The sequence below is a fragment of the Pinus tabuliformis genome, chromosome 2_1, assembly GCF_031772625.1.
Source record: "Pinus tabuliformis cultivar Carrire ecotype Pingquan chromosome 2_1, CPIR1, whole genome shotgun sequence".
Taxonomy (NCBI): Eukaryota; Viridiplantae; Streptophyta; class Pinopsida; order Pinales; family Pinaceae; genus Pinus; species Pinus tabuliformis.
The window spans coordinates 100,586,476-100,600,102 of record NC_142299.1 but is presented as its reverse complement, the minus strand read 5'-3'; the positions used below and the strand labels follow the sequence as shown (position 1 = coordinate 100,600,102).

Below are 13,627 nucleotides of genomic sequence, written 5' to 3'. Positions count from 1 at the left end.
GCATGTAGGGGTAACCAAGCATATTTCATTCTCTAGCCACATTACTATATAAAGTGATTTATAAATTTAAAAAGTGACTTTATGAATTTATTAAAGTCATGTGACCTTTTGTTGGTTACTTTATGTTTTAAAGTTACTTTGTGTGTCATAAAGTACATGTTATTTCTTCAGAGTGCCCCCAAGAGACACTAGCTGCTGTAGCCTTTGCCGTCAGTTCCATAGCAGTAAGTCCATACATAGTATAGACATTTGCTTTAGTACTAGACTAGCTTCTGTCTGTAGTGTAGGTTATGTTGTTAAAGTGACTAGGAGGGTCAATTAATGAAAAGGGGGACTTGAGGGGGTCAATGTTAGATTAGATCTCCACCATTGATTAAGAGAGGTTAAGATCTAATCTCAGCCTTTAATCTTAGGGATAGGTCTTTCTCTTCATTATGAGGACATAAAAGGGAGAAAAGGCACTATGAAGGATTCATTCTTCATGTGTGAGATTGGAGAAAAGGAGCAAAGAAGGCTGAGAGGTGAAAGGAGAGTGCAGCAGCTATGTCACAGGGTTCAGCGAATTTGAAGCTTCAGGTTTGAAATTCGGCGAACCTATAAAATTTTTTTGAAGTTCGTTCAGGTTCGCCGAACCTGAAAGTTGAACCTCAAGTCGAACCCGAACTCCATCGAACCTCAACGAACCTAATCGAACCTAAACGAACCTAATCGCGAACTTAAACGAATTTGAGGTTTGACGGTTTTCTTGATGGTTTTAGAAGAAAAACTAGGGGCCGCATACTGCTTTTTAGCAACTCTTCCCGCCAAATAGTTCTTTATAAACGATGGCTGGCTACCGTTTTGGCACACACTGTCGGGAAGGGAGTATTGATTGAAATTTGAGGCTGAGCGTTTGTTTGTAGAGTTCTCAATTGATAACTTGATAGCGTTGTGCAGTTTGCACTTTGTAGATGTGCAGGCCTGAGGCAGTGGGCACGCAGTGTGAGCGTGAGGGTCGAGGCTTGCTGCTTGAGCAGTCGCAGACCACCGACGCACCGCGGCACTAGTGTTAGAGAAGAACTTGAATTTCTTATTATTATTTTTCTAACTTTATTAGGATGTCTAATTATCTAATACAATAAATATTATAAGTCGACTGAGAAACCTAAGATATTTTGTAAGTATTTTCAAATTTATGTTAGTATTTTGTACCTCCTGGTCCTCAGGCTGGAGCATTTCGTTTAGAGTGGCTATCGTCACTCGCAACGACATCTCACTATGTCATATGCGAAATGTCTCACTTATGCAGAAGGTAATGGATGTAAAAGATGTAAAGCATAAATTTTAACATTCCTTTTGAATGGGGAATGTTCATCATGAAAAAATGTCTTTCACCTTTTTTAAAGGATACTTCAATGAGTTAGATCACTTTGAGATAATTTCATTATCTAATACGCATAAAGTGAAGCATGAGTTGGTGGGAAATTTTATTTTCTCTAGTTTTTTTAGATTAAAATCTTCTCTATAAACGAACTTCAAAATTCGTTTAGTGTAACCTAATTCATTTTGAGATATCAGTTGCAAAAATAATTCACATGTTATAAATGAGACATATCAAAACATATATTCTAAAGTAAATAGTGCTACCTAAATTATTGATACCTTAAAAAAAATCTCTTATATAACCATCCATTATTAAAATAATAACAACCTTATTAAAATAACATGGTTATAAATCTATTAAATTGGGGATCACAACAAGACCATATATTAACTAATATGTGCATGTTTTATCGTTATCTTTGTTTTAACAACTTTAGTGCCTAGCATAAGCCTCCATTATTAATTTAATTTTAATAACTTCTTATAAATATCATATCTTAGTTTATAGCATGGTGTGCTTGCAAATTGATTGCAAACGACCACTCGGAAATTTGGGCAACCTGTGACATTTATTGAGATTGAGAGACTTTGAGAAAATATATTGAAAATATAATTGTTATTTATATAGAATATTTTGTCATATATAGGTATATATATATATATTGAAAAATATGTATAGTCGAACCTAATGCTGAACCTCATTTGAACCTGATCGGAAAATTTGAATTCGAATCGAACTTAATCGTTGTCGAACTCGAATTCGAACTCGAACCGTGTGACAGTGCAACAGTACAACAGCTAGACTACAGGCACAGATTCCAAGGCAGAGGCTGAGCAGATTGGCACAAAATTTGAGGAGGAAATTCTGTGCATTAATTGCTGCTACTTGAGTGTAGATTTCAAGGCAGACTGGGTCAGTTTAGAAAAAACCTATGTTGCACGGGAACCGTTCCTGAGAGCTAGGAAACCCGTTCCGGTGGTTCCCACGCTCCCTGGAGCTTTGGAGCTGCACAGGAACGTTCCGTTTTCCGTGGGAACGGTAAAAGAAACTTTGGACGGTTTCCGAAACTGGTCAGACTTAAATTTGCAACGCTCCAGCGTTCCCATGTGGACCCATGTGGAAATTGGAATTGGCAGCGGTCTTTTAGCTATGACAGCGAGTTTCGAACCAAACATTCCAGTATGGTTTCGGTGGAAACTGCCATAGTGATACGAAAATTGGCTACTTGAATTCACTAATTTAGTAATTTTCACTTTGAATTCACCCACGAAATTGCAGAATTTAGTAATTGAATTCACCCATGAAATTGTATAGTGGATTACGAACAATATGGTAAGTCAAAAATACTGTAAACCCCAAAGAAAAGGACCTGGGCAGAGAAAGACGCACTTGTTGTTACACACTGTATGATCAGAGAGGGAAATATGCACTTGTTATTGATAGACGATGCACTATTCGTCTTTCCACCAGTTTCTGTGGATATGAATGGGTGGGAATGTTTTTGGCGCCAAAAAAACCCTTCAGTTTTTCCATAAATGCTGGTTGCTACACCTCTTTTCACTGAGAGCTTTAGTTGTTGTTTGGCGTTGAGAGCGGAGAGCTAAGTGTGTTGAGAGTTGGAGCGCTGCCCTTCAGCAATAAACTACTTGTTTCGTTTTCATAAGTTCAGGTAAAAAAACAAATCAAGCATATTTTATTTTTGTTTTTGTTTTTTATATATTCGAGTCGTTTGGGAATGCAGCATTTAAAAATTTAGGCGGAGAGCTCATGGCTTAAACATTTACATGTACGATCCAACATTTTACTCAAATATGTTCATGGATACAACGCAATGATTAATTCAAAAGAAAATAATAAGACATGGCTTCAAACTTAAAATTGGTATCTACACTACACTAGTAAAAAAGTGCCTTTAAATTTGTTATGGATCACTAAATTTTTTAAAGAAATATCTGCAAATTCTTTTTCTTACCTCTGTAACTTATATTAATGTAATTTTAGTAAAGGTTCACCCTATTGGTAAATATTATATCTTTTTGGTAAAATAGGAGACATATGTCAACACTTTTGGTAACATATGTAAACATATATATCTTTTTGCTATGGCAGTGGTCTTTTTGATTATATTTTTTTGATTATATATATTATTTTTTTATTATATAATATTGCCGCTCCCAATTAGCCGTTTCCTGGAAAATTTAGGGAAACCTCTAGCCGTTCCAGACACCCGTACCGAAGTTCCCAACGTTCCCAAGTTCCAGAAACTCGTGCAACATAGGAAAAAACTGTCAGGGCCACATTTATTGCTGTAAGTAGCAGCATGGTTTTAAAGGAGAGCTGGTGTGAAAATCGAGGGGGACAGATCTCATAAATTGCTGTTTGTCATAACTGCAAACCAACACAAGTTTTGAGGGGCTGAATGCATTTTTCAAGGAGAAAACTCAGCAAGGAAATTTTGAGGGGGCTGAGGTGCAGTTTTCTGAGCAGATTTGGGCACAAAAAACTATGTTTGTTCAGCACAGAAATCAAGGGGCTGTTAGCAGAAATTTCTGAGGAGATGTCAGTACATTTCCCAAGGAATTTTGAGCAAGATATCAGGCAGATAAGTTGACTGTGTGTCAAATTTAATTGCTGTAATAATTTCTCTGTTTGAAATAAAAATCTCTTTCCCACCGGTTTTCCGTTTAGGGGTTTTCCAGGGTCAGCTTGACTAAAAAATTGTCTTAATTTCATGAATGTTTGTGTTACATCTCAGCAAATGTGAAAAGTAGAGTAGATCTCTTTTGTTTTCTTTTGAGAATAAAATTTAAGTTCATATCAGCTTTTAATGAAAGATGGGAAGGGCATTAAACTTGATGTGAAAACCAAACTTGAAACTGGGAGGGATTTACGGTACAAATTTATACATATAGCAGAAGAGCTCTAGACGACCTCTAGCATCCAAAAAGAATCATGCAACAAAAAATACCTACATATCATTACATATCATCAAAATCATTGCCCATGTTGGGATTTTTGTCATCAATATCACCCTCTAAGCATTAAAATAAGACAAAGATGACGTAGCATGTCAAGTTAAGATTTTGTTCGAGTGATGGGTACATATTTAGTATGGTCATGATAGAGGAGTTCGAAAACCAATGCCACTAACATCAAGGTGCATAGAGGGCTTGGTGTTCTTGATTAAATACTAGTTTCATACCCTTGTACATGACAAAGTCCAATGGAAACATTGCAATTCCGAAATCCTGAAAACTGTTAAGTTTGCTGGATTTTGAGTGAAATCTAAAATTCAACTTTCTATATATGAAATCCAATGAGGTCGGAACCACTCTCAAATATCTTGAGTCATATGTTAAAAATTTAATATTACCATGAACTGCATAGCAATAATAGGGCCATAAGCTTGAATATCAGGCTGTCCCACACTAAAATTTGTTTTCGTTTTTGTTTTTGTTTGTTTGTTTTTTATTTTTCCCTAAGGTTCGGTACCAAACCAGCCATTTTCGGTTCCAGACCTTGAACCAGACTGGCTTGACCTCAAACTGGTTGGACCGACTGGTTCTGATAGCACTGATTCTTAGAGCTCAATCCCCTATCTCACTTTTAAAAGTGAGGGTTAAATTACCAGGAATGTTGGTTTATAAGGCAACATTGATGGGGACAGTGATTTCCAAAGTATTGTGATAATTTAAAAAGGGGAAATTATCATGATATATATTGTTGATATTATTCCTGAGGCTGGTTTTGGAGTTTGATAATTTTGATAATCACGCGATAAGTGCAACTCTGATTGCTAATGCATAAAATGTTTTATAATTTGTCATGTTTGCAAAATCTAGTATTCATTATCATATCTTTTATCTGTCATTATGACTGGAACTTCTTCCAACATCTTTGGGATAATGGCATACCATGTAATTTTGGTAAGCACTTGATATATGATAGACTATAGTCTATGGAAATATGTTTCAAGGAGTTAGTGACTCTTTTCCTATTGGAGAGACGTTCCTCTCAAAATTTTGGGTTGATCACCTTCCGTGGGAAGCAGAAAATCTGGTGATAGGGGCGCCATACATTACCTTGTTTTGCATATCAGCTCTGCTAAGGGTTGAACCTCGGGTGCACAATATTTGTTTCAAAGTCTCATCCTTGAAAAAGTCGAGAAATTTGAATGGACTGGGTTTTCCTTTGTGGCTCCAGAAGCACCCTGTAAATTGTTTCGAAGAACGTATGCTATTGCAAAACATAATGATGAAATTTGCCATAAAGTTAAGTCTGACAAAGAGAAAATTAAGGGAATTCTGTTATAAGTTAATAATACTTGGGCAAAAAACAAATACAATTGATCTACTTTTGTGGTCATTTGTTGGACATTAATAATTATCTTTTTTTATACAAATATTTTTATCAAAGTGTGCTTATGAATATATCTATTATTATCAAAATGACACCCCGTGCACTGTCCAATACATGTAATATATGGAGATCAGAACAAAAACACATAACCAAGGAGGCTGTAAATGGCCTCTACAACAAAACAATACAACTGCAGGACTACAAGTCACTAATACAGAATACTATCTCATTGATCAACATGATCAATGATCACTACTGCTAGACATGGCAACATCATCTGGCTCATACTCTAAATCGGAGTCAGAGAGGGAAACCCATTGCTCCTCCTCTTCATCAAGATCTCCAACTACAACTGTAGAAGTAGTAGCACTAGCACTTGCTGCACACTGAGATAGACAAGCTATGCACTTGCGTGACGTCTGAGTAGAGGAAATGCATGCAGCTGGAGGACTTGGGGTTGGTAACAGTGGATCTGCATCTAAATGATCAGTCCCTAATGCATCCAAATCCATATTAACATCAAGATCAATATCCTTGTCAGGGTCAAACTCTATTGGTTGAATCTCCATTACCCAATCTGAGGTTCGGTTCAAGTTAGACTCGGCCAGTCGGAATGGTCTGGTCCCCGATCCAAGTTAAGGGCTGAGTCAGACCGGAAGGGAGTTCCAACCAGTTGAATCGGCCTAGTTTAAAAACAGAGAGCATGGGTCGAGTTAAAAATGCCCAATCTCCTAAAAAATATTGAGTATTGTAAACACAGTGAGATTCACTTGGTAGTACATATCAAGATTGAAATGTTTTATATCATTAAAAGATGCTGTTCAATGTTTAAATGTTGACATATGTGGTAATGTTCTCAATAAAAAGTTCATGATCTATGGCAATACAATTACCATGATCTTAAAATTTCAGTCATCTATTGCTATAATTCATGGTTTAAACTTTAACCTAAGATGTGATTTGTATTGTGATGATGAGGGAGTCTACAAATCAGGATTGTTTGACACTCAATGTTAAATTCTTAGTTTTTGAGAAGTATTCTGTTCCACAGGATTTTTTAAAGTCAAACTAAATTACTAAACGCCAAGCCATGCCTTTGTTTTATGGCAATATATTTTTAAGGTAATGTATTTACTATATAGAAAGTTATGGTTCACATGAAAGAACCCTTCTGATATGTCTAAGATCTAGCATGAAGGGACGAGGCTATTAGCTGGAGTTATCATACAAAATCGTAAACTCAAATATTATTTTTGCTAGAGCACATGTTTCCAATGTATTACCATACAACCATATGCTTTTTTTTCTCATGTACAGAATATATTTCTTTTCTGATGGTAAAGTGTTTTCTTCAGGTTGTGGAAGTGCTGATAATCTGTGAAAGTCTGAATCTAGTAGCTATTTGAAGCCATGGCAGAACATTTAGCTTCAATCTTTGGTACTGAGAAAGATAGAGTAAATTGCCCTTTCTACTTCAAAATTGGGGTTTGCAGGCATGGGGATCGCTGTTCACGACTTCACACAAGGCCTAGTATCAGCCCTACACTTCTTCTATCTAACATGTATCAAAGGCCAGATATGATTACTCCAGGGATGGATCCTCAAGGTCATGCTCTGGACCCTCGAAAGATCCAGGAACACTTTGAGGTAGAGATCTATTAAGTTGAATTCTGTAACTTTGTTTTTAATTTTCCATTTTTAATAGCAATGCTTCTTATAATATTTCAAGAATTATAACAATATGTACATACTACACTTCTTACAAAAGAAAGGGTGTCATTCTACATATAGCATTTTAGAAAGAAAGGTTGGCGTATGACACCGGGCACCACCATTGAGTCAAAAAAGGCATATGAAGTTGAACTAGCAAAAAACTTACAAAAGCAAGAAAGGGGCCAATAAACATACAAAATATCCATATTGCAGATAACAGCCTATGCAGTACCAAGGGCATAATTAAAGTTCATGTTTTCATTTAAAAGCTGGATAAAATTGTTTTCTAGTGCCAATACTTATTTATTTCAAGAATTATAACAATATGTACATACTACACTTCTTACAAAATAAAGGGTGTCATTCTACATATAGCATTTTAGAAAGAAAGGTTGGCGTATGACACCGGGCACCACCATTGAGTCAAAAAAGGCATATGAAGTTGAACTAGCAAAAAACATACAAAAGCAAGAAAGGGGCCAATAAACATACAGAATATCCATATTGCAGATAACAGCCTATGCAGTACCAAGGGCATAATCAAAGTTCATGTTTTCATTTAAAAGCTGGATAAAATTGTTTTCTAGTGCCAAAACTTATTTTTTCCTGTAGTGGTGCTATCTTCCTTGTTGTCCTTTGACAATGATTTGAAGGAGCAAGTGGCAATTATTAGTCACTGTTTATATTTACAGCTTGTAGACTGGAAATATTTCTCGTGGTTGGAGCTGTCTGAAAACTGTTTTGGGTGCTTTCTTTTGCATAACCTGAAACTTTAAAGATATGCATTGTTTCTAGTTTTATTTATTCAAAATATTTTGTTTATCAAGCCAAACCCAACTTTATGCATATACTAAATGGAATGTTTATGACTTAAAGATTACTAATGATGTTCCTAAAGATGCCTCAGGTTTGTCAGCACTGAGTTATATTTATGTATTGATTGAATGCAGGATTTCTATGAAGATTTATTTGAAGAGCTCGGCAAGTATGGAGCAATAGAAAGCTTGAATGTTTGTGACAACTTGGCTGATCATATGGTGACTGTTATAATCAATTATATCATGATTATTTATTTATGAATATAGTTTGGTCTTTAACTCTGATTTATCCTTTTTGCCTAATATTTCTCCTCTATTACAGGTTGGCAATGTTTATGTACAGTTCAGGGAGGAAGAACATGCTGCTGCTGCATTGCAGGCTTTGACTGGTAGATTTTATGCTGGTAATGAACTTTATGCCTTGTATTACTGATTATATTCCTTGATATAGAATTTTAGAGTGCTATCATATACTAGTCTGTTCAGCCTATTTATGTTGATCTTATGATCCTTATGTGGTTGCTTCAAGATGGCATGGCGGCATCAATATTAGTAATGGCTCTAGAATTTGGAAGAACATAGTTGGGAAGAACATCAACCACCGAAGACTTAAATGACATGTTGGTTTGTTGTTAAGTCAACTAGGATTTGAATAGAAGAAAATAAAGGGTATCATCAAGAGGGGACTCGTACAAGCTTAACACTCTTTGAATGTCAATCTTCACAGTTAGAATTGATCAATTTGAGTGTAAACAACACCAATTGCATTACAAAGGCACTTCATATGGTCCAAAATGGAGCAAGATGTAGAAATGTATGTTCAAGTTGTACATTGTGTGATGTGTTGATGCCAACAAACTATGTCACAGGGTTCGGCAAACCTGTAAATTTTTTTTGAAGTTCGTTCAGGTTTGCCGAACCTGAAAGTCGAACCCGAACCTCATCGAACTTCAACGAACCTAATCTAAACCTAAACGAACCTAATCGCGAACTTAAACGAATTTTTTGAGGTTCGACGGTTTTCTTGACGGTTTTAGAAGAAAAACCAGGGGCCGCATACCGCTTTTTAGCAACTCTTCCCGCCAAATAATTCTTTATAAACAATGGCTGGCTACTGTTTTGGCACACACTGTCGGGAAGGGAGTATTGATTGGAATTTGAGGCTGAGCGTTTGTTTGTAGAGTTCTCAGTTGATAACTTGATAGCGCTGTGCAGTTTGCACTTTGCAGACGTGCAGGCCTGAGGCAGTGGGCACGCAGTGTGAGCCTGAGGGCCGAGGCTTGCCGCTTGAGCAGTCGCAGACCACCGATGCACCGCGGCACCAGTGTTAGAGAAGAACTTGAATTTTCTATTATTATTTTTCTAACTTTATTAGGATGTCTAATTATCTAATACAATAAATATTATAAGTCGACTGAGAAACCTCAGATATTTTGTAAGTATTTTCAAATTTATGTTAGTATTTTGTACCTCCTGGTCCTCAGGCTGGAGCATTTTTTTAGAGTGGCTATCGTCACTCGCAACAACATCTCACTATGTCATATGCGAAATGTCTCACTTATGCAGAAGGTAATGGATGTAAAAGATGTAAAGCATAAATTTTAACATTCCTTTTGACTGGGGAATGTTCATCATGAAAAAATGTCTTTCACCTTTTTTAAAGGATACTTCAATGAGTTAGATCACTTTGAGATAATTTCATTATCTAATACGCATAAAGTGAACCATGAGTTGGTGGGAAATTTTATTTTCTCTAGTTTTTTTAGATTAAAATCTTCTCTATAAACGAACTTCAAAATTCGTTTAGTGTAACCTAATTCATTTTGAGATATCAGTTGCAAAAATAATTCACATGTTATAAATGAGAAATATCAAAACATATATTCTAAAGTAAATAGTGCTACCTAAATTATTGATACTTAAAAAAAAAATCTCTTATATAACCGTCCATTATTAAAATAATAGCAACCTTATTAAAATATCATGGTTATAACTTATAAATTTATTAAATTGGGGATCAGAACAAGACCATATATTAACTAATATGTGCATGTTTTATCGTTATCTTTGTTTTAACAACTTTAGTGCCTAGCATAGGCCTCCATTATTAATTTAATTTTAATAATTTCTTATAAATATAATATCTTAGTCTATAGCATGGTGTGCTTGCAAACGACCACCCGGAAATTTGGGCAACCTGTGACATTTATTGAGATTGAGAGACTTTGAGAAAATATAATTGTTATTTATATAGAATATTTTGTATATATATATATATATATATATATATATTGAAAAATATGTATAGTCGAACTTAATGCCGAACCTCATTCGAACGTGATCGGAAAATTCGAATTCGAATAGAACTTAATCGTTGTCGAACTCGAACCGTGTGACATAGCCAACAAACAGATAATGGAGGTTTTGTCAGCTACCTTGAAACTGAATGATTATACTGGTTAAAATAGTTAGGTGCATCAAGATGGCAGTTATTATACCATATAAAAGGGTCCATAAAAAGACAACAGTCTGCATACCTGTTGTTCAAGCATGTTTTGGTACTTGAAAATCCGACATTATATGTGACATGAATCCCGTATGATGTTTAGAATTGATTGTTGAATTTCCACGAAAATATTTCAACAACTATGATGAACAATCTGAAACTAGTTTCTTTTCATCAGGACACAAATTTTCTCAACACTAGATAAGCATTGGAATAAAACTCAGAGATAAAGAACACAGTGACACAAATGACACAAATTTTCTTGGGAAACCCAACTGGTAAAACCCACTTTTTCTTACAAGGCAAATAATGACCCTGAGAACACACTTGTTCTCTCTGCTACACTAGCTGCACACACCCTTTGACCTATCAGCCCCTGCTCCTACTTGCTTGCAGCCTGCTTGGCCCTTTTCCCTTGCGCAGGAGATCTCTGTAGTGGCCTAGGGTAATTTGAGCACTAGGGTTTTGTAAAGTTATTTCCCCCACACAGTTAATTCAATACAATTGAGTACTTCTTTAATGAACAACACTTATTTAATGATGCAATATGAATAAACTGAACAGATTAAAGAAGCTTGGTCCCCACTGACGCTGGGGTGCGAAAGCATGGGGAGCAAACAGGATCAGATACCCTGGTAGTCCATGCCGTAAGCGATGAGTGTTTGTCCTTGGTCTGCCTGCCTACTAGGTAGGATTAGGATCAGGGGCCCAGCTAACGGGTGAAACACTCCGCCTGGGGAGTACGGTCGCAAGACTATGATCAATCAACCAAACAATTGTTGAAAATAAGGGTACCAAGGAGGTGTTTCCTAGGCATTTCTCCTTTTGGCCTAGTGAGAGACATTAATCACCTTTTGTCTGAGTGACATTATGAGTTTAATTAATTAAGTTATTAAAGTCACTTATGTTAAGTAAAGTCTTTCGGTAGAAATCACATAAGAGAAATTTTTGGCTGATGCGTTTCGAACCCTGATGATGAACCACTCTTGTTGGTTCAAAATGTGTTGGCCAAAAATTTCTCTTATGTGATTTCTACAGAAAGACTCTGCTTAATTCATTATGGATCACAGAAGCCTGAATACAGAAAATACACTTTATATTATTAAAGTGACTTTTATATTCTAAAAGTTACTTTATGAAGAAAAAAGTGTCCATGGTACTAAAAATTAAAAAGTACTAGGGAGGCTCATTAATAAAAGGGGGACCACATTAAAAAGGGGGTCAAGTTGAAATGATCTCCACTCTTAATCTAATGAGCTGAAATTTAATCTCAGCCATTAGACCTAAGTGTTAGGTTTCTCGTCTTATTGAGAAGACAGAAAGGAGGAAAAGGAGAATAGAGCTCATTCATTCTCATGAAAAGCTATTGAGGAGAGGAGAGCAAGAAAAGAAAGGGAACTTTGTGAAGAAAACTTACAACAGAGAACAAAGGATCATCTCCAGCAGTTCGAGTTCCTTGAAGGCTGAGTTTAAGCTAAGGAGCTTGAATCACAGTGTTCAGGCAGCAAAGAAACTCTCCTTCAGTCGGCACTTGAATCCTGAGTTTCTAGAGCTGAGTCCCTAAAATTTTGGGCCTGTTTTGAATACATTCAGCAAGTTTCTTGGGACAGGTTTTTGATTGGTTTCAGTTTGTGGTTAAGGAAGGAGATACAGTGAGTATTACCTACTGTTCAAACTTGTTTTCCCGAGCAGAATATTGGCTGTTCCGTGGGTCATTTCCAGCACTGAAGGAGCAGTGAAAGAGGCTAAAAATCTAACTGAAGGAGAGCAGACTGTGGGGGCAAAATATCAGTCCAAAAACTCAGTGAAAGAAGACTACATAAATGCTTCTTCAAGGGAAGAGATAAGTTGAATCTCTTGTGTTTTTGTTGTAAGAATTTTCGAAAGAAGCAAAATAAAATTCTCCTTGAAGACTTATTTTCCTCTTGTGGGGTTTTGCAGGGTCAGTTGACCAAAAATAAGTGTATAAAATTTATTGTGTGTATTTGCTTATTTTATCTTGTATTAGCTGAAAAGTGAATGTGGTATAATAGCCCTTTTGTTTGAAGTAAGTGCAAATCTGATATAAATATCATGATGGGTTTGGGCATTAAACCAAGCAAAAACTTGAACACTGGGTTGGGCTACATCACTCCATAATTTTCTACAACAATGAATCCCAACAGTGCAATGTATTGTTTTGCAAAACAAAACAATAATAAGATATCAGGTTATAATATAATCTTTATTCAACACCTTAACCACATATTCACCTTCTACATAATTTGTTAAAACCTTTGCGGATCTCTGTCTACTTAATTGAAAGATCTGAGTTTGCCTCGGGACTGCACTAATTTCCATTCGCAGATTTACCCCAATCTCCACACATTTGCCACCACAAAAGGCTGTCTTCTCTACTATAGAATCCAAATGTATTGCAGGACCCAAGTCTGCTACAAAAACCATAGATCAATTGCTACAAGATGCTTGGATTGGCTAGTTTAATATGCTGGGGTCAACTGAATCCTTTAGAAGGTTCCTTCCACAGGCGTATTTAGAATTTCGGCTCCACAGAGCGCAGGTAGTTACAAGAACCCTAGCCTTTCTGTGTTGGACCCTCGCTTCTGTCTCAAAACACTTCACATCTCCTCAGGCCATTGTAATTTGTAATTCCTCAGGTTCCTGAAACTCGCATAGCTCTGTAGTTTTTCGTATGACGTCCTGTCTTGTAATGCGCATAGCCTCATAAAACCTGTCTAATGTAGGGTTAATGACCTGGTCATAGGATTAAAGTTTTGCCCATATTCTAGACTAGAGAAGAGTTCGACTTACTTCAAGGTGAAGAAAAGGCTTTGTTGCTCAAGATGAAGAGAAACCCAATTCAAGTAA

General features: G+C 36.3%; 1 protein-coding gene across 5 annotated transcripts in view; it reads left to right on the top strand.

Moving 5' to 3' along the window:
* Positions 1-13,627, top strand: part of LOC149198983 (splicing factor U2af small subunit B-like) — a 38,677-nt gene that overhangs the window by 5,550 nt on the left and 19,500 nt on the right. For 4 of the 5 annotated variants that reach the window (XR_016253750.1, XR_016253749.1, XM_089402240.1 and 1 more), the window contains exons 2-4: positions 7,078-7,369; positions 8,386-8,472; positions 8,576-8,657. Coding sequence is in view for 3 of the 5 variants with exons in the window: in XM_089402240.1 (XP_089258366.1) it covers positions 7,133-7,369; positions 8,386-8,472; positions 8,576-8,657 (406 nt within the window). In the remaining 2 variants the exon portion in view is untranslated. The remainder of the gene's footprint in view (positions 1-7,077; positions 7,370-8,385; positions 8,473-8,575; positions 8,658-13,627) is intronic. The other variant, XM_089402241.1, reaches the window with a different exon arrangement.